General features: G+C 37.2%; 1 protein-coding gene across 1 annotated transcript in view; it reads left to right on the forward strand.

Annotated features, from left to right (window-relative positions):
• Window positions 1-5,697: 5,697 nt before the first annotated feature.
• The window catches only part of SLC26A7 (solute carrier family 26 member 7), a 66,826-nt gene continuing 44,555 nt past the window's right edge, over window positions 5,698-27,968 (forward strand). The window contains exons 1-3 of the mRNA XM_010404993.3: window positions 5,698-6,156; window positions 19,230-19,340; window positions 23,610-23,782. Coding sequence (XP_010403295.1) covers window positions 5,964-6,156; window positions 19,230-19,340; window positions 23,610-23,782 — 477 coding nt within the window. The 5' untranslated portion in view covers window positions 5,698-5,963. The remainder of the gene's footprint in view (window positions 6,157-19,229; window positions 19,341-23,609; window positions 23,783-27,968) is intronic.

Genomic DNA, 27,968 nt, shown 5'->3' on the forward strand with positions numbered 1-27,968 from the left:
AGATCTGCTTCTGTGGTGCGGCTGCTCCATTCCACAGGCTGCTGAGCACCAACTAGTCAGTAAGATATGCAAGGGAAGGGGTCACTTGAGTTTGAATTTTTTGGTTTCCTAAGTTGAAAAGTTCTCCCTTATTTGTGTGGCTCGTGGGCTGGTTTGTGCACTCAATAATCAGAAAATCTGGTTTACTCTCTCTGTCGTAACGTTTGGTTAAGTGAAATAATATGAAGAAACTGATGCCCGTGATTTAAATATTTTTTCAACATGCATTTTTTATGTTGAAACCTTAAACAGCATCTCTCTTGCACTGACAAATCTGTGTCAAGGGTAAGGGATTGCCACAAAATATTTCTGTTAAATGCCAGTGTATGTGTAGATAGATTCATGTATTTTCGCTATTAAGATGTGTTCTCAAATGTAAGAGTGCTTAAATCTGTTTCTAGTCTATTCTTTGACATTTAACCCAGTTTAAAAAGGAAAAATATAAGGTCTCTTTTACTAATTTGAAGGTAATCGTCAAACAGCTGCTAGAAACAACCTTAAAAGGAAATGAAAAATTGCATTTTCTTCACAGATATTTTCCATAAGAAATGGACACTACTGCATTTCTTATTCTCATTTTAGATATGCTAAAAATATCTAATACAACTTGCTAATAATTTATTTTTTAAAAATTTCATTAGCACGGCAATTAGTATGGCAATTTATTAGGAGACAGCTGGAAGGATCTCATCAGAAACAGAGTTTAAGAGGATGGTTGCATTATTACACTATTATTTTTCCCGTTCTACACTCCCTTTGTCATTCATTAGATGTGCTCAGAGCAGACTGTGCCTGAGCATTATGAGCTCCCATGGTTCAGTTCCTTGCCAATCTATCAGTTGACCTCCTGTCTTAATATTCTGACTAGTGAACACATTTGAAATGTAGTGAGTAAACCTTTTTTGATGCTACAGATACCTGTTTTTCAACTAACTGTGTTAATAAACTATGTAGTTAATATTATCCAGTTCAAAACCCGTCATGTCGCGACACAGCATCAGATCGGAGCAGTGTTTTTGCGTCCTGCAATAATCAAAGGAAAATACCAAGAGAAGCCACTCGATGTCAGTGTTGCTTCACCGAGTTTTGCCTAGCGCAGCATCCTTAAAAGCGCTGAAAAGCCCGTTTACAGAGATGTTTAAGTAGAGTCCAAGCCTTTTGAGGCATGTCTAGCTTCTGTGTTGCCTAGATGTTACTGTCCCCATAGTCTCCTAAATATTCTGTATGATGAAGGGATGGAGATTATAGCTTTGTCTGTTTTGTGAAGGGTAAGAATCACATCTTTGTCAGTTTAGGTCCACATTCAAGTATTTGGTGACTGAAATCAGGAGTACTTTTAAAGTTAATTATTACTGAAAATGCATTGGATCCAACTGTGGGAGATAAACTGGCAAGCTTTGGAATTTGTGAATTTTGTCTGGCTTTGATGCAGCAGAATTTCAGGGGGGGAAGTTATTTAAATATCAGAAATAAATGATTTGCATACTTACACATATGCTTCTTCTCTGCCTAGTGTTGTTGTTTAACCCAGGTTTACGTAATACATGTGGTTGATACCCTACTTTTTAAAAAATTCTCAAAGTTCAGGAATGCTGTTTGAACTGTGTGGATTTTTATCACTGTTTTTGTGGCGTTGTATTTGTCACCACTCTCTTATTATTTCATTAGCTTGTATAATATTCCCATATGCTGTGTTCTGCAATGTATGAACTGCACAATTTGGTCTCTCTAAATTAGTTCCTATCACCCCATTTTTAAAATTTGACTTTCATTCCTGTCCAGTTGTGCTTTGTCAAACTACTTAAAATTTTTCATAGGATCTGTCCAGGAATTTTAGCCATAGTTCCTAAAGACACCAGCTTTATGTGACCAAGATTTTTGCCTGTCTTATTTTCCTAAGTCTTTCATTTAGTATCACCTAAATCCTTTAGCCATACTTAACTTATTTGACAGAGCAGTACCAAAACTGAGTTCATAAAAATTGTTGGTCAGAATAGAGGACAAGGGTGAACAGGAAATAATTTCTGCACAGAATAAAAAGGTGAGGAAAGCTCAATCATTATATATTCATTATATATTAAGATCTAAATCATATATATGTTTTAGCCAGTGGCCAGCCAGAAAGGTGTGTGTAGCTTTGGATTAATGATAGTGCTTACTTCCCTTTAAGGAAGGGAAGGGAGAACTTGAGGAAGTGACTTGGATGCTCTGGATGTTCCTGGAGAGCAAATGATGCGCATCAGCAGGAATACAGGTTTAGTTATTTCACACTGGTTTAATACTGGATATTTGCAGGTATTTAGTTAAGTGATCTGTCTTCCTGAGAAAACTTACAAAGAGCAAGTCACACTGCAGAATCACAGTGTTTAAGGTTGGAAGGGACCACAGTGGATCCCCCAGTCCAGCCTCCCTGCTCGAGCAGGGTTGTCACAGAGAACATGGCACAGGATTGTGTCCAGATGGTTCTTGATTATCTCCAGTGAGGGAGACCTCACAGTATGTTCCATTATTTCCATCTATGCCTGTCTTAGGTGTTAATAACTTCATTTAGGTTCTATGAGCATGTGTAAACATAAGTATAGTTTTTGAAATTGCTTGCCAGTTTATGTGAAGTCTAAAAGCAGTTCTCATCCAAGAATCCAAAGATTTCCTACAAAATCTGCTTCCATGTGAAGTGGGGTTTAGGGCTTCTCTGTCAGAGTTTGCCAGAAATTTTTCCATTTGAGGTCTAAGTCGGAGTAAGGTGTTAGTTTGGCTTTTTTTTTAATCCCTTGAGGCCAGAGCTAGAGAATCAAAACTCCTTTCCTCACATATCCACCATGTATGCAAACTTTCCATATATGCAAACGTTAGAGGAGCTGATGAAAATATAGTCTGTCCCCACAGAGCTTGCCCTATTTATTTTTGGAACCTGTTGTAAACCAGGTTTTAAAAGCCCACCATATCTGATCTGTGATGCAATAAATATCTCCTTCTCTATACTACCTGTATTCTAAATTTTTGACTTATGGTAATTATCTTTTTAGCATTGTACTTAAATATTCTACTAGAATTATATTTTTATGCATTTCCAGATCAAACAAACAAACAACTATGTAATCACTTATAAACAGATTTTACTTCTATAAGATTATCAAAAAAGCTAATTGTGAAACATCTAATATTACAACAGTGTGTATGAATACACTGACTTAAATGTAGTAAATTTTCCTCATGCTTATCCTTTGGTGTTCCAGAAAATGAAGCTTTATGCACTTGTTTCAGAGCAGGAGAGGGTCGCATAATTCTGATAGCTCAGGTACATCATTATACAATTGAGCCTATGAAAACCCTGCAAAGTCTGGGAGTGCATAGATTAAAGATTTATAACTAACAAAATCCAGCTGATGGGAAAAATTTTCAACATTGTGTGTGTGATACAATGTGTTTCCATTAGGATACTGATGTGTTCTAGGAAAGTAGACGGGTTTTTATGTTTCTTTAAGATTTGAAGGTTGCAATATTGTGTAGTGAGGTATAGGCTTGTTGTCACACATACCTAGGCATCAGTTTTCCTTAAAAACCTTGATTTCTTTGGGGGTTTGTGAATGAAATGTTGCTTTGTGTCATTGCTAAGAGTACTTTATTAATTTCAGAGTTACAATGAACAATATTTTTCAATAGTGACAGCATTATCAACTTCAGATTTATGGATAATGCAGTTTTTTACTTATCAAAACAATTGTTGGAGTAAAACAAAGTTTCCACACAAATTCCACATCAGCTGTAAGATGTTTGCACTCATGCATGCACACACCACAGAGAGATACCATACTTTGTTGTCGGTGGGGGACAAATGCTAATCCTAGGAGTTCAGGTACTAATCTGGGATTGATGAAAACGGTCCAGTTTTACTGAATCTTCAATGAGGAGGTGGGGAAATCTCAATTACAGACTTTTTCAAACATCTTCAGCATTTTGGTGCATGAAGGTTGAGGAAAGGATAATATGTTCTTGTGTGTTTAGCAATGGTTCTTTGGTTTCCTACAGTGGTTTTTTTTTGCCTGTTTCAGAATACTCAGAGCTTCTAGCAAAACATGATTAAAAAAAAAAAAGAGGCTAGGCTCTTTTACACAAGTATCTATATTTGGGTATGTTTTTGCACATGCATATTTATGTGTATAAATGTATTTTGATTTTTATTTCACGGTAAATACTGTTATAGTTAGAGGTACTGAACATTTCATCAAAACTAAGCAGCACCTGACTGCTGAGTAGCTCTCACTGTAGCTGTAAGGATTCCTGTCCACTTCTGACTACTGAAAGTAAGGAAAGATCTGTGTTGTGAAACACTTGGCAGACATAAACACCTCAGTTATGATGTCCTTGAACTGTACTTCGAAGTTAAAAAACAGAGATAACCAAAAACACAAACCACAAAAAGAAAAAATAAATTATGTTTAGAGGTTTAATCTAATGAACAGAAGTAAGACTACCTGTCTTTAAAAAGTGTATGTTTTTAATGAGTGGACGGGGCAAAGAATAAGTATGCCAGGAATACTTATAAGTGAGGGTCTGTCTCAGACATTCTTTCCTTCTCTTTCTTGTTTCTTTTTTGCCTTTGCACTGCTATGGGACACAGTTATGGACATCAGCTGAATGTCACTCAGTAGAATTAACTGTGATGCATTTGTCCTTGTGCCAGGCTACCTGTTGCATTTGGAAGCAATCTCATTTTTCTAAAGCTGTTTTGGATGGAAAATGCTTCAGTTTTAGTTGCCTTAGTCTAAACAATAAAATGTAAATTAATTTCTATTTTAAAAAATGGAAATATTTAAAAATATATTTATTTTTATTGCTTACTGCAGAACAGTGGAAGACACTTCACCCATATGATGGATCTTGCATTTCAACTTAAATTTCTTTGCCATCCAGAGATACAGAAAACTTAGAGGAAAGCTTACTGTGTCCTTGTTCCATATCAGTCAAGGCATTTAAATGCCTGCACATTTGAAGCTCTTCCATGCCCTTATCTCTTTGTGTCTGAGCACTTTGTATCATACACAAGGTGCATGACGTTATTACCAGAACAAATGTTACTTGGTGAACTGTCTGTGCTGAGAGAGCCTTTGCTGAGTGGACAGCCAAGAGCAGAAAGGACTAGCTTTGAAGAAGAATGATTGTCACAAGAATTTTTGGCACTTCCCATGTGAAGCCGATACCCTGCAGTCCCTCACTGCACTTTGAGATTATTAGTCTTAAGTTTGAGGTTTCAGCCTACAGAGAGAGTCTGTGTATGTTTCCAGTAGGACTTATTGCTACCTGATGTTCTGCATTTACTACATAAATAAGCTCTTTACTGTAATTTAGAAGACAAAATGTTGGTGGAGTAAGACAAGTCTTCTAGCACGAGCTTTGCTGAGGTCTTAATGCCTTCCGCCTGCGGCTAGAACAGCTCCCCCCAGGAGAGACAAGGCTGCTCTCCCGGGCTTGGCAGGGAGATGCCTGCTCTGCTGGGCACTTCTTGCTCAGATTAGCATAGCCCAGCCTATATCACACACACACCCAGTAATACCTCATTTTGCCACTGGAATGAGGCCAAAAGCACAAGCATTACAGGGATATAAAGCGGGAAGTTACTGGAAAGAATTACAAACTAACGTGAGACTAGACCAAATTTTTGCAAACAGCAGAAAATGTGATCTTTTTTGTAGAGAGTTCTTGCATTTAATGTAGCTGTTTATATGATTGAAGCGCTTAATAAGTGTTTTCATTGAGTATAGTTACAGAACAGCTGCAGAAATCTTAAGTGCTTCTGTTCATTTTTTTTTCTCTGTAGTTTTGGAACTGAAAAATCTCAGAAGAAAACTGGAGGCTGACACAGATCAGGGTGATTCCTCAACTGTGCACTCTCCTGACAGAGGCACTGCTTTTGTGGGGTAGAAATGATGACAGGGGGAAAAAGGAAAAGAAGCACAGTCTGGAGGAAGATCCAGGCTGTTCGCTTTGAAGATATCAAAACCTGGTGTATGAGAAGGCTGCCTATCTTGAAATGGGTGCCTGTCTACAACTGGAAGGAAAATTTGGTTCCTGATACAGTGTCTGGGATGATGTTAGCCATCCAACAGGTGACTCAAGGTACAGTTAACTCATTTCAGATTAGTATTTTAAGTTTTTCTGGTCATATCTAATGTTGATTGGATCTAAATAAAAATATAAGGAAAAATATATAGTCTTAACTCATGTATAGAATGGATGTGCAAATGTGGATAGAAATGCATTGTGTTACTGTAGTTAAATTCTGGGGACCTTTACTATTTATCCCATACCTTTGACAATTTTTCAAACATTTAATATGGAAGGTGAGAGAGCAGTAACTCTATTCATACAGGATATGGTAATATATAATGTTTTATCAGTTAAATGACCACTTTTTTCTCTATTTCACATGGAAAACAAAATATAACTAAATGATAATTGCACTGTAAGATATGCTATTCTGGAAGAAACAAATGCATGATACTATTACCTGCAAAATTCCAAAACACAACAGGAAAAATTCACAACTTTCTGTGCATAAAGAATGTTCCTGCCAGAGACATTATCCAGGGAGAGGATCTGCGGCATCCATAGCTTGTGTGCTGATTTAATGCTGTGTTGCATTACCTACCACACCTCTTTTCAAGAAGCAATACAAAGTAGGGGTGGAGCTAGATTCCATTTTACAGCTTAAAAAAAATAAGAAAGGAAAAAAAAAGAAGGAAAAGGAAAAACTCTTCAAACCCTGCACAATGACCTGCAGAAAGCTTAAGTTCCAGTCATCTTGCTTAGTAAAGTGATTGGTACTAGGAAATAAATGCTTTTGTCAGTTTCTGCTGTGTCTTTGATAGTGTCACCTTCTTATGACATTATCTTATATTTATCTCAGACAAATCACAGCTTCTTATCTCAGATGAACTTTAGCACATTCCTTCATTTGAATGACATGTATTATTTCTTAACAATCTTCCATATTAGGTATGCTTAACTATCATTCATGTTAAATTATAAACACTCCTTTAATTGAGTTATGCTGGAGCTGGAAACAAATTATTTGTGTCAGTATTTGTGCTTTTAAAGTAATTAGGAACATCTGCACTGGCATGATTTAACTTTAAGAACCTTAATACTGCAAAGTACCTAATTTCACTGGTATGTGTGTATACAACAATTGTAATTAAAATGGTGCTAATAACACTATGTTGAAATTCATAAAAAATGCTACATTAAACAGCATTTCTGCAGTGTTGATAGTTTTAGCCAGGATTTTCGTGTTTGAGTCTTGTACCAAGAAGTCGTTTAATGTAACAGATAAATTTACAAAGATCCAGTGAAGACAAAAAATACAGGTTTGTGTTTTCTAGATTATTTTTAAATTCTCTAGAAACAATATTATCCTTATTTTATGCTGTTTAAAAAGAAATTGATTGAAACCCTTTCCTCCTGCTGATCTGTTTTTTCTTTCTCTGCTTGCTGCTTCTCAAGATTTCAGAATTATTTTAGGGGATGAAATAGGAGGAGAGTTAGAGACAGAAGCATTTCATCATGTTTGTGGTGCTTTAATTTGAATGCAAGATATTAGCTCTTTCCCTAGTGTTGTAAGCATTCCAGTTACCAGAACTATCCTGATATTTCCACAGAAAGATTTCATGCATGAAAAAATGTTCCATTTGTTATATAGCACAAAGCAAAAAACCCACATATTTTGAGAGGTCCTATTGTGACTGTTTCCTTCTACCCACAAGATAAACCAAGAAATTTTGTAATGAAATGAAAGGCAGAAATTCTAATAATAGCAGGGAAAAAAGGCAACCAGTGATAATTGACTTGTTGAGCATAGTGTCAACCTCAGCAACAGGTTTAAGCAAATTCAAGTATAAGGAAATAAACTTGAGTTACGAAGGTATTTGGAAAAATGTACAGCTGTATTTGTATGCAACAGTTTTCTGAGTGATGAAAGCTGCAAACTCCAGAGTAGAGAGCAGTCCAGTAGGCTGAAAATAATTAAGAAAGGCCTTCCAAATGAGCTGCATTTTTCACAATTTCCTTCTGTGGGATTTCTTACTCATCTGGCATTGGTCATATTCAGACTATTCAGGTTGGCAGCTGCTCCAATCTGGTGTAATGTGTTTGTCTTCCATCTTCTAATCTAAATTTAGATAAAATTGCTGGTTTCCCTTTGTATAGTGAGGAAGAAAAGATGAAAGTCGCTGTCCTTACTGTGTCATAGTGAAAGCAACAAAACTGGGCTGGGGGAGAGGAGACCAAGGAGTAGAGTGAGATGGGAAGGAAAGACAAGGGATTATCATGATGTGCTGCTTGGCATTTGTGATGAAAGAGTCATTGCTGAAATCAAAGAGTCATTCTGCAGTGTTCCTACAGTTGTTTCATTATTTGCTAAAAATGACAAATAAATATTAATTCAGGAGCCCCAAAATTCACTGCTGAACTCTTATATCCTGTTTACCTATTGAGACAATACTTTTATTGTCTCTGTATGTTTCCTCTAGTTTTAGAGTCCTTTATCTACTCCCACAGAATATGGAGAAAGAAGTGTCACAGATAGTTATGTTTCTAAAAATTTTATGAAAATATCACATAGGAACAAGACCCTACAAGTTCTAACAAAAAAACCCCAAAACCCTTGCAAATACACCAGTTGGTGGAAAGGCTCAGCTGGTCTTGCAGTCTCAGACTGCAAAGTCAGTCAGCTACAAGTCAAAACCAGTAAAGGAAATCAGGCTTCATCAGTTCCAGCTATTTAATATTAGTTCCAACTATAATTCAATAATGCTGACATAGAATCCTTATTCTTGCTTTGATACCTAAGGTTGAAAAAATAATCTTTGCATCTAAAATGAACATCATGATCCAGTCTTGAATTTTGCTATATGCTGTAATAGGAAGTTAAGAAATTTGAACTTTTATGTTTTGGTAATCACTACATAATTTATCTCAAAAATTTCTCAAAAATCTGTTATTGATGGACCAGAACAAGATGTCTCTAAATTAACAAAATAAATCCCTAATTTTCTTTTTGGATTAGCATTCATTGCTCTCTTCCATTTCCCTTTAAAACTTATTAATACCCCATCAACAGTGATTCTATGAAGATTCTTCTTTCCACTTAATTCTGTATCCCTCATCCTTGCAAACAAATTCAATTCCTAGATCCCTGTAGATGTCCCATAAATGCCTAATCTTTTTTTTCCTTTCCAAATTGAAATGGAAAACAAAAGGTCTGCAGTGCAGGTAAGTACTTCTCAGCAAGCTGCTTTTGTATTCTTCACTGGTCAATGAAGACTTAGTTTGTAAGAGTTAATGAACATTAAATTAGAGAACATCCAAAGGAGGGTAACAAGGATGGTGAAGAGTCTTGATGGGAAGCTGAATGAGGAGCAGCTGAGGTCACTTGGTCTGTTCAGCCTGGAGAAGAGGAGACCTCAACATCCTCATGAGGGGAGGTGGAGAGGCAGGTACTGATCTCTTCTCTCTGGTGACCAGTGACAGGACTTGAGGAAACTGAGGAGGGGTTTAGGTTGGATATCAGGGAAAGATTCTTCACCCAGGGGGTGTTTGGGAATGGAACAGGCTCCCCAGGGCAGTGGTCACAGCACCAAGCCTGACAGCATTCAAGAAGCATTTGGACAACACTCTCAGGCACATGGTGTGACTCTTGGGGTGTCCTGTGCAGGGCCAGGAGTTGGACTGGACAATCTTTATGGATCCCTTCCCACTCAGCTTATTCTGTGATTCTATGCTTGTGAGAGGTGGTGAATGACTGTGTTTACATCACTTTTTTTCTTTTCTTTCATTCACTTATTAAGTTGTCTATCTTGACTGACAAGTTTTCTCACTTTTGCTTTTTTGATTCTCTCCCCCATCCTTTGAGGAGGAGTAAGTGAGTGAGTGAGTGGCTGACTGGGTACTTAACTGCTGGCTAGAATCAACCCACCACAGGCGTGATTCATCTGACTAAATCTAACCATCTGCTTTGTTAAGGTTGATTAATTATATTAATAAGATTTCCTCTGAGTGTAACGGGATTGGCTCAGATGTAGACACTGATGAGGCAGACATCAAAGTTTAGGTGTCTTAACCATGATATCCGTGGCATTGTGGGTAATAAACAATTCATGTTTAACATGGCTAAAGGCAGGTCTTACTGTTGTCTTTTCTGTAATTCATCCATTGATCTGTCACAATAATAACAGAGTTATTTGTGGTTTTTTCATGTGACATGGTCACCCCATACTCATATAAGAAGAATACTTTGTTCAGCCTGGGTCTGAATTTTTCTTGGTTTCCTTACATGGTAAAATTAAGGTGCATTTTGATGCAGTCTTTCCATGTAGCTAAATCTCATATAACTGTCATCATGTTTTTTCTGTAGCCTTCTGAATATGTGCTATAGTCCCATCATATCTCTTCAGAGTGCAGCTGCTTAGCCTATTTTCACAGTGGTAACTTTTATTGCACCAAGCAATAAAATCATCTTTACTTTCAAGGCCTTTCATAGGTGATCTTTCCTGACATTATTTATTCATTACCAAGCTCTTGGTCCATCTATCATTAATCCACTTTGTTATCCTTCTTCAGTCTTGTCTTTTCAAACAAATAGCTTTGTGCCTCAGGATTTAAATTTTGCAGTGTATATTGGTTGGCAGTCATACCTCAGTATTTTGCTATTTAGAATGTGGGGTTTGTGGTTTGTTTTTTGCTCGTTTGTTTGGTTTTTTTTCCTGGGCAGAACTGCACACTGCTCACAAAGGCTAGCATATAGAAAGCAAGTAGTTAGTACCATGACCCATCAATAAGCTTCCCTGAATGTCCCTGAATGTAACAGAAGTAAAGCCAAGTTTTCATGAAAAAGTTTATAAAACAGATCCTCTGTCATGCAGCTGAGTTAATTGCCAGAGGAATTATTCCCCAAGTTAGTCTGCTTGGATATATATTTTAGTGTATGCAACTTATTTATGTTCTCTATACAGGTAGGGGACACAAATGTGTCTGAAGCATTTTGGTCATGACATGCTGTGAAAATTAAGTGCTCTGCATAACATCTGAAGTTGCCTTACTCTTTCTGGATGTAAATGCCTAATGTAGGTACCTAACTTCAGACGACGTCAACCCTTCTCCCCAAGCTTTTTCCAAGATCTCTCCTGAGGTTTTGATAATTATAAACCTCATCTTCAAGCCATTAATGATCAGAGAGGGTCCTGCTTACACAAATATATGACTTAAATTCTATTTTTTGGTAATTTTCTGGGTGATGATAATACTTACATCCTGCACTTTTCATTATAACAATTTAGAGCTCCTGTCCAATAATAGAAAAATATATGGGTAGGGAAATTAAACACACAAAAATACTTTTGCTTGAAACAGAGAAATGACTTATGCAATACTACATTGAGAGTTTAGGGTGCGAAGAATTCAGGTTTCAGTAGTTTGCTACTGATATGAATGTCCAACATTGCAATTGAGTTAGACCCTTCCAAAAAACCCCAAACCTACAAATGTTTTTCCAGCCTTCAAAAAGATGAGTACAAAACAAAGGCATGATACATTCTACTGAAGTATTTGATCTGAATGGAAGCCTCAGTGCAAAATTAGAACTTTGAAACTTCAGCTTCCTGAAGGATGATGACTTTGCCATGTGGGAAGTGGTCAAGCACATGGATATATAACTGATAGCAAACAGAGAAAATGAAACACATTCAGACTGAAGGCTGAGTTGGGTAATCACCGTCTCAGGATTCTGAAAAACTAGATGGGTTTCATTGTGGATCTGGTAAGACGTGCCCTAAATGATTCTGTCCAATTTGGAATTATATTCTGTGATTGCTAGTGAGCTTAGTGTTGTACCCCAGTTACAAGTCTGTATTGCAGATGAGGGACTGGACCAGATGCAAGCCATAGAGTTGTATATCTCTTTAGTAATAATAATTATAATTATAAGAATAATAATGCTAATGAAAAAAATATATACATGTAGAGCAATAAGGGATACCAGAGTGATTAATTCAGCTATGCAATTCTGAAGCAGGACTCTAGGACAGCTGGTGGGTTTTGTTTCAGATTTATGTATGGCTTCTAAAGACAAATCTGCTGCTGCTCTCAGTTAGAGGTAGTTTTAATGATGTGTTGGAAAATGATTACCCTATTTGAAAAAAACATGGGCTGCTGTGTGAGTTAGGAGGTGCAAAGAAGGTGATGACCACTGGTAGTGCTGTCTGTTGATCCATTATCACAAATATAGTGTGTTGTTTCGGTTGCCTCTGTTCATGGAAGATGATCTCAGCAGAATAAAAGGCTAGGAGAAGGAGCAGAAAAACAGAGATTATATTTGGGAGAAAACTTAAATGGCTCAGAGAGGTTAATTAAAACCTGGAAGGTTTTTTCCTTATCAGGAAAGGCTAATTAAAAGACGGTTGCAGCACATGGAGAAATGAAAACAAAGTAACATGAATATGTTTAGATTTAAAACTGGAAGTAGTTCTAAAAATATTGCATTCAAATACTGGGGTAAGAAGATGGATCTCCTTATCACATAATTCCATTCACAGATGTGCTAAATTACATGTTTGGCTGAGGGGGAGCAGACCACAAGGGAGGGTCTTCATAAGTTTATGCTCCCTTCCAATATCTGCTGCTGCTCAAAAAAAATTGAAGTTTTGAACTTGTGTGTATCTATTAGAAAGTTAAGAAAAATGTGTGGGAGTTTCAAAACTAAAATACTGCCACTGTATTTCTGATTCTATCTTTTCTTGCTAAGTTTGTGGATTCATAAACATTATTCTGTTTCTTTTGAAATAAACATTTTTCTGTGTGCTATATTGCATGTACTCAAAAGCTGCCTATTGGAAGCATGAGGGTGTAAAGTTTGGACTTTCAAATTTATCAGATTGCAGTGATGTCAGTGTTTGTAGTCTAAAAAACAATATTTTTTTTGCAGGCAGCTAGTTCAGGGATATGCTTCATATAGAATTTATATATACATTTGCTGCCTTTCCTATGACCTGTCATGAACAAGAAATGCTTTGGCTCAAGCGGATTTTGGTGGGCTGTTTTTTTGGAGGGTGGAGGGCCCTTGAGACATATTTCCTCTAAAAGTTAAATATGTAGATGGCATCTGATGAAATCAGTATTGTTATTTCTGCCAACTTCTTTTTTTTTTCATTCTCCAAGCCCAACAATAACTCACTGAGTCTTGGTGTGGTTTGTATGTTTTAATTAAAGTTAATTTAATCTGGAGCTGGATTTATTGCTGAACAACTAATTCCTTAACACTGGCTGGAGACCTTGACATTAAAAAAAATTAACTATACTGCTTTTCTTCATTCCAGAATGGGTGCCCAGTGTTTTGGAAGGCATGATGCCAAAAACTTATATAATTTTTTTTTTCTTAGCTTTTCATGGAGGAACCCCAGCTGTGTCTTCTCAAGGGTGATAGTTGCCGGGGGTTTATTTCAGGCTCTGATCATAAATGTAGACATAAATATACTCTGAGCTGACTAACTGGAGCTAATAATTTTATTAAGGGGTAAAGCTGCCTTGTAAATATACATCTGGCTTACAAATAACATGTGTAGATGAAATCAAATAAGCACATTTGGAAACAGAGCCAGAAAAACCTCCTGCAGAATGCATTGGAGAATCCATGTAGTCCATGATTTGTAGAAGAGTGTCCAGTTGAACTCTGTTATAGTTCTCCTATGCAAAGAATAATGATGTAAGCTGAATATGAAATTTGACATGTTAGTGAGTAAATGTGGGACAATGTTTCATACTTTACAGTTTTCCAGGAGAGGAGAAAGGCACTTAGGCTGCTGTGCATGCAATGTTTTATTTCTAGTGCCTATAAAATTCTTCCAAGTTACACATGTGCTAATACAGACCTGTCTAACAGACTGCTAGAAATGTGAATTCAGTTTCTGGATGACCTCTGACTCCTCTGGGGCCTCATGTCCAGGTACACTCTGGTGTACATACATCTTTGTATGACCAGATGAGCTGCGTGGATCCCTGTGCCTTGGGGTGCCTGAGCACCATGGACAGAGACTGAGAAACCCAGGAGATGTTGATTCTTGAAGGAAGAAATGACACCACATATAATCTTCCAGATCATAAAACTGTTAGTGTTCAGATCCTTGGCCACCAATGTGCCAAAATGAATGCCCTTTTCATGGATTTCAGAAAGTCCAGTTCATCTGGATTAAGGCCTGTAATCTCTCATGGTAGGTTTTTGTTTCTCCACTGCATTGATGCTTCTCAAAATATTACCTCATAGTTACCTGCTTGCCAGAAACTCCTTATGCTTCATTTTCTGTTTATTCTTACTGAAATACAGAGAGATTTACCTATAATCCACTTTCAAAATGCTTCGTTGATTCTGGAGGTGGCCGAATTCTTCAGGTATTATGTCTGACTGGTGGATAATAGCTCATAGAACTCACTGTAAAACAATTTAAAGAATCTCTGTGGTGTTCAGATATTGTGTCAAATTCGTCCTAAAGAGGTCTTAATGTCAAGACTGATAGCTTTTCTTGAGGAGCTCTATTAAAAGAAAACACTAGAAATTTTTAATGTTGGTTTTGTATGTATCTAAACTCTATTATGTACAGAAGGGTCAAGCTGTCTTGAATAGTGAAATCATAAGTGGGTCCTGCCATCAACTTGTTTCTTGTACCATAATGCTTGCATATTTTCCTTTTGAACATTTAAGATACAAATGTCAGGATGTGGAGATCTGTAAAGTGGCAGAATAGAACAGTGTTTTCTCAAACCTACCTTGGATGTAGTTGTCAGGTGATACATTGAGAGAGCTGCATTTTAGAGTCTGAAATACTGTGAATTCAGGTACTATGGCTAACAGAGCTGAGGTGTTTAACTCTCACCTGGCTGAAGGAGTCAGTTGCATGGGAAGGAACTGCACTGAAGCATCCTCCAAAAAAGAGGGTGGTTGCCAAATCAACGTTGTGCGGTCTCTGAAAGATTTTTGGTTCATTTTTGAGGATCTGTCCTTCCATTTTGTCGTTACATTCTTCATTTGCCTCAGGCTTGAAATGACAGAAGAACCAAGGAATGATTTTAAGCTCTGGGTACTTTGTCACAAAGTAAGTCAGACAGAAGGTACAATCCACTTGTGTAGGCCCAGCAAATGGGGCCATTATGTAACAGAGGTCTTGCAAGCATGAATGTGCATTGAGAGAACTGATACTGAGCTTCCCAGTTTTTGGAGGTAAATGACACTATTTCCAGAGGATCATTTTGTGTTAAAAGCTTTTACAAAATAGCCATTGTCAAAGAACCCTCCAGAACTGTAGGTTTGTGTAGGAAAACTGTTATGAAATATGATATAAATTTTTTTTTTCCTGTGGTGGGTTGTTTTTTTCTTCAATAGAAATTAGCTATCCTGGAGTTAGAAATTAAAGCCTGGGATACGACTCATTGGTTGTCTAATTTGTTAGTTCTCCAAGAAGCATTGATAGGAGCATCATTAAATATGTGTCAATTCTACATTTTAGGGCATCCTCAGAAATACCTTTTATACTTCATAGTTCAGCTTAATGAAAAAATATAGAAATTGTATTTTTCTGAAGCATCAGAGAGTGACCACAACTGCAGATAGCATTTTTGAGTGGGATAAGATGAATTAGTGTCATTTAGGGTTCCATAAACCTGGGTCTGACCAGCTTAGTATAGTCACATTTAAGAGTAAAAGGTTACAATTACAGAAAGTTATTTGAATATACACTCTATCAGAAAGACTTTTAAAATATATAGCTTTTTACAGTAAATACTAAATGCTACTAATGTTGATATTCCTCAAATTAATTATAGGCTTAATACTTTTCCTGCTTCTTCAGTTAATTTCTGGTTTGTACCTAGTATTTCCAAAAGACATGGTAGAGCTTTCCTCAGAATAGATGTATGTGTCAGGAGCATATTTCCAGATGCAGAAAATTGTTAACAAGTTGACCATACTCTGGTGATTCACAGCTCTTTTTCCTATGCGAATTATTTTTTTATTGCTGTACTTTTGGCACTAGTCTAATCAGCACGAACTACCAACTTAAACTGAGACGCTTCTCCTGTGGTCAGAGATGGCCTTGTTTCTCTTTGTATCAAGCTTGTTATTTTGTAGTTACTTGCATTTGACACTGATTAACAGTGGGGAACATCGCTTGCTTTTCAGAGTGGCGTGCCAGAGGATTGTTAAGCACCTGGTGCTAGTCACAGGCTATGGTTTTCGGTGAAAGTGTGTCCCACAATGTTATCTTATGATAAGGAGGTAGTTAAAACAAGCAATATTAATGTACTGTATCCAAACTTACTGTTCAATATTTGTTTGCATTTCTTTTCATGGAATTTGTATTCTTATATGAAAACCTTAATGTCACTGCCATGGGGGCTTCTCCATATTACCAATGAAGATTATGTGAGATCCTTACTTTATGATCTATTTCTTTTAAGTATTACTGTTTGGAATGAAAAAATAATGTTTCCTGTCTTTTGACAGGAAAGCTCTTGAGCACATGGAATGCACTGCAGTGAAGTTTAATATGAAAATTAATGAAATAAGCTGAAATATACTACTGATTACATCTTGAAAAAGTATTTTAACCTTTAGAACATTTGATGCCTAATCAGAAAGCCTGAAGTCTTTACTAATTCTATTTTATAATGGCTGTCTGTTCTTACACACTTCAGTAAGTGACATGCTTCAGTAATGGGAGTAAAAACCTAACGAACAGAGCCAGGACTCAAGTCAAAGATTGGTAATTTTAGCTCTGTCCTGATTGCAATGACCTCTCTATGAGAACAATGACACACTGCTTCTAGAAACTTAATATAAAAGAATGTGAAAGGTCTAAGTGAGAAATGGAGAAAAACAAGAGCTGAATTTAAGTTCAGATTATCTGCCTGTAAACAAGTGATATTTATCAACAGCAGATAATCTGGATTTATAACCATAACCAGGATTTACAGGCCCTTCCCAAAAATCTTCTAAAGTACATAGCTTGCTCGGCATTCAGTACTGAAACTTGTGTATTTCCCTTATGCTTGTCCACACAGACAGGTAAATTCATTTCAATTATGTTGCTATAACTAAAATGAGGCTGAAGTTATACTGATTCTTCCGATTCCTTTACTTTTTAGAGAGTGAAATAAATTAGCCTTGCAAAATGCTTTGTTGAAATGTTGGAATATCTGTGTGAGTAGTATTCAACTAATGAATTAGTTCCAAATTTTTTGTTTCCTTTTGGTTTTGTTCATAAAATGGTTATAATGGAAGAGCTTTCCAGCGTTAAACAAGCTTTAAAACATTCTTTCTCCTATTCTCTATTTCCCCCCCCCTCCTCCATGCTCAATTTTGTCTGGACAGGGTCATGCAGTTCTCTCCTGTGCTGTTTTTATTCTCCTCAGGCACACCCTTCTGTGTTGCTCTTGGGTCAGAATCTCCTTCTACCTCTATTGATCATGTGAACATAGATATCACACTACAATTTCAAAGATCTTTCTGGTTTATGATAATGCTGTGCTAAGAGAAAAATGCAGAAGTGGCTATCAGTAGATGCACTAATTGCACTAGATGAATTGGCTGAAAAGCAACCAAGTCCATTTCTGTTTAAAAGAAGTCTAAACACATTAAAATATCTCATTTCCAAGTCATAATTGATAGTGCTACTTTGCTGAGCACAATGTGGATGAAAATGATTCATGTAGGATTCATATCAGCAAAATCTGCATAGTGAGGTTTTTCTAAGAACAGATGAACTGCTTCACTGAGAACTTGACACTTCTGATCTTTTGGCATTTTCTTGCCTCCCCCCACCATGTGCACTTTGTTACAGACTCAAATGAAAATTTAAGAAGGAGATTTTGAATAAAAATATTCAGAACTGCCTCTGAAAGCCCATAAACAAAGACATTCTTTGGCACTCTCCATATTGTTAAAGCCCCATAACACCAACATTTCAGGTAAAGAATGCTTTCTGGAGCAGTTAGGAAAGCTTGGTGAGAACAATTAATCCTACACATTTAGTTTTCTTTGGAGATCTCAAATGAACACAGAAGGCAACTCCATTCCACAGATCTGAATCACCTCTGTCCCAGACTGCACATGGTCATTCTCCCAGTGCACACACGTCTGTCCTAGGCTTGTGAGAACACTCAGGTTGAAGGGGAATTTCAGAAAGGCATCTTGTGTGTTACACAGGCCAGTCCTTTCTTCCAGACTGCATGATTCCCCAAAATTAATGGAGCAACTGTGCAGGGCAAGTTCTCCTTCTTAGTTTCCAGTAGTAAGAGCTGTGAAATGGCAGTAGAGCCTGCAGATCTGAAGCACAGTCTGGGGAGTCTCCTTCTGATGACTTGCAAGAAGTCAGTGCCGTCTGACTTGCTATCTTAGGTATCCTGAGTTGAACAGCAACCAAATCTGCTGCTTTGCACGAGTGTCTCTGTTGAAAGATGAGTTCTTGTCGTATTCCGAGATTTTCTAGGAAAAGGATGGATGCTGTCCTCTATAGCTAAGTGGTGAAGGTAATTAGTAAGTCTATAAAGTTAAACCCTAACCAATTCAGTTTGTTTTCCATCTCAACATGAAAGTCAAATACTTTCTGTTTCTGAACTGACAGCTTTACACGATGAAAGAAATGTTAATATTTAAAGGCTTAAAAACCCCAGGCACCTAAAGAGGATGAACTCTGGAATATTTTTTTGTTTAAGAAATTAGAAGAAAGCAGACTGAAGGGGCTCCATCCAAACCAAAATTACAGGTTTTGAAGTATTTGTAAGAAATAACCATCCCATTGCCTGGAGACCTGGCAATCTCAAACCCATGTTTGTGAGGGTGGGGGTGAAACAATGCTGCCTCCTCCTGTGAGGCCTGGCTATTAAAAGAGGTTTGGAACCACTGATGGAGGCAACTTGGACACATGGTAGGATATGGGGATTTTGATGATGAAATGAAAAACCTTCCACAGTTCTTTCTGATCCTTATTTTACAGTAGTTCACTTGTAATCTAGGTTTTAATAAATGAAGATGATTTTTTTTCTGCTCTTAATAAAACTGTAGACATTTCCTCATAAAAATAAAAAACAACAAAGAGAACAGAACAGTTTTATCTTCATACAGTGAAGTAATTCTATTTAACTTTCTACAGGGCTGGCCTTTGCTATTCTGTCTTCAGTCCATCCAGTTTTTGGTTTATATGGATCTTTCTTCCCTGTCATTGTCTATGCCATATTTGGAATGGGACGTCATGTTGCAACAGGTAAGTGTCTGTTTGTTAAAATAATTTTCAAAAATAAGGAGCTGGATGCTGAAATTTATTTTTGTTTAAAGGTCAATGGAAGGACAATTATCTATGATTAAACAGAAATAAGATGTTTTTGTGCTTCTCTTTACAACTTTTTTTTCCTTCACTTCAAATACTTTAAAGAGCCTCATTAAGAATATATTGGAGTTACTCCATATATTGGAGTTACTCCTGCCATTATAATTTAATATTGCACTGACACTTCCTTTGTAAATGTAATTTACTAAGAGCTTTTGTATTTTAACTCTGCTTTAGAAATCTGCTTCAGGCTAAGAGTTTAACAAAGGCCTCTGCCAACAAGATGTATGCAAATGGAAATGAAAAATGTTTGAGTGCATCTTAAACCACAGAAAACACACGTTGCTTCTTACCTGTCTAAAACACAAATTCTGCATTTCTCAGGGGAAAAAAACCCCAAAAAACTACTTTCTGAGCCCATTACCTGCCATTGTATTAAAGCTAGAGACTCTCCCAATGAGGACTCTTGTCCTCTGCCAGAGTAGTTAGGTAGATAGTGAAAGGTGCTGGCTGGCTCATCTGCTGGTAGTTATGAGTTACAGGTTTACCCTCAGCAGAGCCTCAGCAGCTGGAGAATTGAATGGTTTTGTTCTCCTAATAGGTAGATGAATGCTCTGTTTCTGAGCCCAAAGAAATCAAATTATGGAGGGAAGCTGGAAATACTACTCATTAGATTGAACCCCAAATTCTTTGCTGTGCAGAAGTGGGCACTTGATGGCCCCTGAAGTTTGCAAGAAGGATGAGATAGGCCCAGTAGCAACACACAGCATGTCTGGGTAAAGGGAACCTGTGGCTGTCAGAAGAATTAAGCAGGGAGGAGGTATCTCTTCCTTGAAGAGGAGAAAATCTCCTGAAAGGAGGAAAGATAGTTCTGGGTAATCACACTCAAAATGAACTCTGCAGAGTCTGATTGTACAAGTGTATGCAATGTTTTAGTAAGAAGATAGCAACACATTTTGAGTACCCTTTTTTATCTAAAATATTCAGTTAAATTATAAAAAAATAAAATTCTGAACAGCTATAAATTGTCTTAGAGAAAAAGGAAAGCTGAAAGTTTGTATTCCCTTGATGCACAGAAAGTATTTAAGCCTTTTGATATGCAAAAAGGATCTGTGGATGTGTTAGTGTCTTAATATGTATGAGTAAGGGACTGTACTCAACTCATGTTAAAAAGGAAGCATTCCAAAAAAAGGTGAAAATTTAGAATCTGGGAAATGAATGTTACTCTTGAATAGAGACAGATTAGTACACTCATTAAAATTTTAGCCTATTTTAAAAAGCTGTTTCAAAACTGAAAAATTTAGCAGTGTATTGTCAGAAGTTTGTTGGTGTAAGATTATTAGGAAGACAAGAATCCATCATATGTAGGAAAGTAGATAAGTAAGCATCTGGCTGACATAAATTCTAGTAATGAAAACAGGTGATAGAATAGGTAAGCAGAAGCTCTTAAGTCTGACGTTTTATCCTTGGGAGGGAATACTGTTCAGAAAATAACTTACTGAGTTCCACAGCTTCATGTCTGCAGATTTCTGCACGGTCCTTGGTGTGGAAACCTATTCCATTCATAGGTCTCTACTTCAAAATTTAACCTCATTCAAAAAAAGGTAACAAAACAGTTTCCTTGCATTGATGTATTTTTTTTTTAATTAATAAATTTGTGTGACATATATTGTTGATCCTTTCGGTAGAAAGGTCTCATGCACTTGTTCCTCCAGCCTCAGTTAAGGCATCATGGTGTGTAGCTGAGTGTGTAGGAGGTATACTGCCTGCCTCAAGTGCTCTGTAATTCCTTAGGTACGTTGGAGACAATCACTTACCAGAATTTTCGGTAAGATCTGTGATGCTCTCCGTATGTACACAGGCTGTAAAAGTGCCCTTTGTTAGTGAAGGCAGTCATGTTAATATGAAATGGAAAATCCATCAATGGCCCTGTTCTGTCAACTTTTATTCATTTGAAATGCCTCTTCTTTGAAATAGCTGATCTACTTCAAAAGATTTCCCACCTGAGCAACAAACACCTACACCTTTTTCATGACTTTTTAAAATGTAATTGATTTTGAACCATCCTGTCAGACAGCTTTGTCTGTCATAGTAACACATACAAGTCTTTAATTTAAGATAGAATTTTATGTAAGCTCTTTTCAAATTCAATTTTATGTAAACTGTTTTTTTTTTTTTTTTTGGGGGGGGGGGAAGGGGGGTTAAGTAAAAATAAGAGAACAGCCAAAAGGAAAAAAAAGCAATCTGAAAAGCAAAATATTTAAAACTATCCTGAGTGTTTCTTGAAGAAAATGTATTTTAGGCCTAGATAAAAAAAGGGAATGTGATCAAAAAAACCACCCCTTCATGGTTCAAGGGCAAATTAAGGGGACTGTAATGGGTAACAGTGTGTAATAGCACTTGAAAAATTGAAAGCTTGGCTAAATGAGGTGGGTGGGAAAGCCATGAAATGTGACGGGTCAAACTTGTGCAGGAGTATTAAAAGGCTAAAAGAATTTGAAGAATTCTACAGAGAGTATGATCAAACTGATAGTTAGAAGTTCTATAAATACACCAAAATCAGGACAATGAGAAGTACACCGATAGGACACCTTTCTGACAAAGGGGTAACAGGGACATTCTGTGGCAAGGCCACAGGATTATCAAGTTGTCAGTATAATTTTGCAGGGTAGTTAGAAGGTCTCTGCAGGGAGTCCTGGGAACTGCAGACCTGTTGATAACAGAAATAAAAATACTGAATCATAGAATCTTACAACCATAGAATGGCCAGGATTGGAAGGAGCCTTAAAGATACAACCCCTCTGCCATGGTCAGGGACACCTTCCACTAGATCAAGTTGCTCAGAGCCCCTTCCAACCCGGCTTTGAACACTCCCAGGGATGGGACAAAAAAAGATATGTATAATCAGACCCTGCTGGAAAGGAATTAATGTGACTTCTGTAAAGGAAAATCCTACCTCACTACCTCCTAGACTACTGTATGAATGTCAACAAGCACATGGAGAAGGGATATACTTTGACTATAAGATATCAGAATGGTCAAACAGCTACTGATAAGGTTCCATACCAAAGGTTACTAAAGAAACTAAGTTGCCCTTGTGATAGAAGGAAAGTCCTTTTATGAATTGGTTGAAGGATATGAAGCAAAAGGCTGGACCTCATGGTCATTTTTCAGGGTGGCAGTATCCCTGGTGGGTTCCCAAGGAATTCATGCTGTGAGGTTTACTCTATGAAGGCCAAGGTGAGGGTAGGACTGTGTTCACCAGGTCCTGCAGCGGTAGAAAAAAGGCGAGTTCAAAGAGAATTCGCTTTAAAAGACTTCTAAAGTATTGATTAAAGAAAACAGTACAGCAGATGGTGAACTTCTGGAACCTGCTCTCAGAGGACACTATGGAGGGAGATATACAAGCTGGCTCAGACAAGCCTTTGACAAATTCATGAATTCTAGTCCACAAACAAAATCAAAAAAGGCCAGCTAAGGAAGTACTTCTCTATCACAACAGCTATGGATGCTGGCAATAAGGGCAATGGCCTGCAGAAAACAGCCAGGCCTGTGTGCTTTCCCCGGGTAACAGCTCTGATTTTCACAGCTGGAGGCAGAGTACTGGGCAAGATGGGCCATTGTTCTGACATAGCAAGATATTTCTTACGCTCTAATAGCTCTGCATGTTTGCGTCTTTCAATGTCGAATTGTCATCCTCATTTATCTTTGTGTTATTAAAAATGCTATACCTCTCTCAGCAAATAAATGTTTTTCTCATAATTTGCCTCCATTTATTAGAGTGCTAGGTACTATTTAATGGGCTAGGTGCTATATATAGTGGGAATTAATTGCCCTAGAAATTTGAGTGGTGAACACTTGGGATTCTAAGACAAATAGCTGCTTGATCACATCCAGGGTGAGTTAAAAGCATTTCTGATAACTTGAAATCATTGTAAATTGTTGTATTTGAATCTCTTTTGTAAACCTGTCTAAACGAATGTGCTAAAAAAAAAGGATTTATATTTAATTTGCCTGTATAAATGGTATTTTATGGGAAGAAATGTGTGTTACATAGAAAAATTACATTAAAAATTGTTCTTATGATGACAGGAATATACAAAATGGCACTTTTACTTATAATGGCTATTTTGAAAAAGAGACCATGAGTGATGAATACAGACAGATATACAATTATTGGTGATTAATGTGTGGCTTTTTTTGCAGGAACTTTTGCTTTAACTTCCTTAATATCTGCCAATGCAGTTGAGCGCCTTGTTCCTTCAGTCAGAGCTAATTTCACTGCAAACAATAATTCCGGAATTCTGGGTTTGTCGGAATTTGAAATGCAGAGGATTGGAGTTGCAGCAGCAGTTTCATTTTTAGGAGGAATCATTCAGGTTGGTGGTGATCACATTTTCTGTATGCTACTGATGTTCTGCCTTTGCAACAGCTGTGACATTCATAATACTTTTTTTACTTCTCTGAGAAGAACTAATGGAAACATCTGGTTCAATGGTCATAAATGATGAAATTAATGTGCTTTAAGAATTTGCTACTCCTTTGTTGAGATGTAGTAATTATCTGTATACATGCTCCTAATGTGTTACAATATGAAGCAAAAACCACATTCAGTCAGCTCTAATATAACGCTCACTTGCAGCTGGTGTCCCCTTTCCTTCTCCTTCAGAAATAAACATGAATCAGCTCCTGGTAAGCACTGACATATTCCTGAGGCTTTCTGTTGCCCTTGGCTTGAAAAGAAATACTATACAATATCCAATAATTAAAAACAGTAGGGAAAACTTTAAATTCTCTTTGGAGTTCACACACCCATCATTAAAGTGAAATAGTAAAACAGATGTCTTCAAATGATTCTCTAAAGTTTATTCAAATGATCAGAGGTCTTTTAAATTTCTTCTTTTTTCTTACTCTGGCCACAAGGGCCAAGTTCCTTTATCCATTGCCAGTTGCTTAGGTCTTCAAAGAAAGCTTCCCTCTTTTCTTGTAAATATTAAAATAGAAGAAATGTTCCAGCTTGCAATATTGCAACAACTCCTGGGTACCTGGGCTCCTGAAAGAAACCCAGACCCCTCCACTTGGTGCTTTGGATGCCTCTACCGTGCAGAGGAGGAGCAAAGGAGCCCATAATGGGATCTTCAGTAGCCTGTGTGCTTGGCAGGAACTGGGGTGCATACTTAATGTTAGTCACCAGGAAATATCAAGAAGCATTGTTATTTCTGTTGCATTTTTATAATTCTTTTATTGGTTTATGACCAGGATTCTTTTCGTGGATTATGGCTTAGGGTGGGAACATGAGGGACAGCCTACAGACAACACGGAAAGCAGAGCTGATGCAGATTGTGCGTGGCTGTGCCTGCACGTGCTGTCCCAGTGCACCACTATGTGAACCACAGCACCGCATCTTATGCAGGGTGCTTGCAACAGCAGAGCATGAATGCAGATCTTCATGCAAGAGACCTGTGCTCACAGGTTGGAAATCTCCTACATCATCCTCAGAGAGGCCAAAATGCCTCACACAGGAAGTTGGTGCCTGCATTCATTTGATCTCACTTCAAAATCCAGTGCAGAAATTATTTTGCTTGGTGGCTGTAGAATCCCATTAGATGTGTAAGTTCTCTAGACCTCTTACTCTTTCATCCTGAAAAGTTCTGCTTTTTCATATGACTTCAATTGCATCAGCTGATTTATCTCAGCCTATGTCCTGTTTAATCCTGACTGGAATGAGAAGAACTACAAAATCCTCCCTGCATCTTCAGAGCAGGTCTGGTAGGGAACTGTGCCATGTGCATGGACTCCTCTCTCAGGTCAACAATGTCACTTGCAATAGAATCATATTAACACAGGTGGTGCTTGTTGTGCTGGCACTAGTCCTTTCTGTGTGTTTAATGGTTGGAGACCAGAGTAAAATACTTATTTCCTAAAGAAGTGCCTTGAAGCTATTAATACTGTGATACGTAGGTGAAAGTCTGGATCAAGGCTGAGATTAAACTTTGCCATCTTCCCAGGTGCTGTTAAGTGTGGGAATCTATGTTTCTCATCATGATTCCAGTCTCCCAACTAACAGTTGCTGCAAACCCCAGAGAAGGTGACAGGGCACATTGTGCTCTTAATGGAGAGCTAAATCAGTCACCTTCTTCTATTTATCAGATTAGATTAGAAATTAATTAATAGCCTGGAGTTAATGTATATTCTGGGACAGGAAGCATTTGAGGCAACAGCTTTTCATTGAAGACATCCTGAAATACAAAAAGAAGTTGTATTTTCAGTGTAGTTGTTATTTGGGATGGTACTGCTCCGGGAAGGGAGCAGACCTGGGTTATGTTATCTACTATAAGACTTAAATTTTTCTGAAAAACAGTCAAAATGCAGCTCTCTAACCAGCCACTAATTGCACAAAACAATGGATGCTGTGACTAATCCATACCTTGGGCAGCCTCCACATGAAGGATGAAAAGTCCTTGCCAAAGCAGCTGTTTTGTTCTTGAGAAGAGTAGGTAAAGAGCTGAACACCCTCGGCCTAAAAAGCAATTTGATACTTTTTTTCCAGTAGCCTAAGTACTCTAAACAGCAAATAATGTTATAAAACAAGGGAAAACATACAAAATAGTGAGCAATGGAGGGAAAGCATGGGGGGAGATGTTTTTGAGATGAACTGCTGTTGGCTAGTTTGTGTTTAGTACAGACCACAACTGTGCATTTATGTGTGAGGCAAACTCTGAGCAGGCTCTGTGAATCTCAGCGCCATCCAGACATGAAATAAATTAGAACTGTTTTCTGGTCATAAGACAAGAACAGGTAGAGCTTATCAGAATTGAAATTTGGGGCTTAGCTGATTAAGTTTTTCTTAAGTAATATATTTCAGAGTCCTAAAGTGCTTCTGAAATCTAATGTTGAGGAAGTTTTCATAAAAGAGGAAAGATATTTAGTTATATTAAGAGGCATTCTGATGAAGATAAAATAGTATTAAAATAGAAAAGAATTAAACATAAAATAAAACCTGTAATTACCAAAACCATTTAATATAATGCTTTCATTATCTCATTTTTAAAAGCAGGCATAATGGAAGGCATAATGAAGATTTTTTTTAATGTTTGCGTAGCTGCTACTCTATAAGGAAAAACAGGGTATGAAAAACAAATCAACTTAATAGAATTCTTCCCTGATATTAAATACCTCAGAGGTATTGATGGGGAGAGAAAATGATGGAACATAACAGATACCTGTAATTTTGTAATTAAATTGGATAGTCCCTTTATAACATTAAAAGAATCCTCAAAAGAGCTTTTGGGTAAGATTTTTTTTCCCTAGTAATATATTATATGTGCAAGAATACTCGCATAAATATATGTGTCTCTAAAAAAATATTAGCATACTAAATTGAAATTCAAGATTAAGATTTGCTGAATTAATAGAGGAAAGCTCCTTGCAGATCAAATTGAGAAAAAAAAGTTTACCCTAGGAAAAAGCTTTATTCTCTTAAGACCACAGTGTTATAGACTTCAGTTGGGCTACTCTTCTGTAAATGAGAAATAGATGCCTATTGCATTCCAGTCTTGAGACATTTTTATCGGTAATTTTTTCATCTATTGTATTTTAAAAACTAATGTAATTAGTTTCTGATATACCGTGTTGGAAATAAAAATGTTTCTGGTTTTCAGGAGAGCAAATTTACACAGTCTATTATCAATTTGCTTAATAACGAAGGAGCACATTTGAATAAGAAGGGTGTTTTTGTTAGGCAATATTCTTGTCCAAATCTCTATTTCCCTGTGGGAAAAATGATGCTGCACTATTCTATGTTACACATAGTTCTGGAGGTAAAAACATGAGTCTATTGTACAGTGATAACCAGGAAAAAAGTTCATTTTTCTTTTAAAGTGGAAATACCTTCTTGCAGGCTCATATTCTGTATCTTGAAAACTACAAGTGGGCTGGGTGGATGCTCTGGTTCCCACAGTTATGGTCGAGCATACCATGTGTTAGTACAGAAAGAATATAGAAAATACTTTTTCAGGTCCTGGAATGAGGAAAGTCCACTCTGCACACCATCAGAAGCTACCAGACACCCTCAAGACACCCAGAATGAACATAAGAGCTTCAACTCAGAAGACCAAAACCTACTGATCTACCAGTTAGATGTCTATTGAAACAGGCCAGGGAGAGTTTTAAATTGGCAACTCAGTCAGGCTGAACTATGTCTGTCTGTTTTGTCTGGAAGGTCCATAGATGTCTTCACTTTTGCAACCTTTGATTTTGAGATAACGAATAAAATGTACTAACTGAGAGGCTCACAGTCTGTACAGTTTCCCTCCAAGAGATGTTCCCCACGTCTGACCTCATCTACCCACCCCATGCAGCAAATGATCAGAAAGGGCACCACCACTTTTGTTCGCTGTAATAGTGAAAAAACCCCTTCCAGCACAGTGACATTTTGAGGGGCTTAAAATTCATTCTCCAAAACTGAATCTGTGCAGAAGGTAAAATGATATCAGTCTTTCGATTTCTGTGGATAGAAAGTTTGACGTTAGTGATTTCCAAAGAACTGTTAAGTGATAAAAATTT

The sequence above is a fragment of the Corvus cornix genome, chromosome 2 (genome assembly GCF_000738735.6).
Source record: "Corvus cornix cornix isolate S_Up_H32 chromosome 2, ASM73873v5, whole genome shotgun sequence".
Taxonomy (NCBI): Eukaryota; Metazoa; Chordata; class Aves; order Passeriformes; family Corvidae; genus Corvus; species Corvus cornix.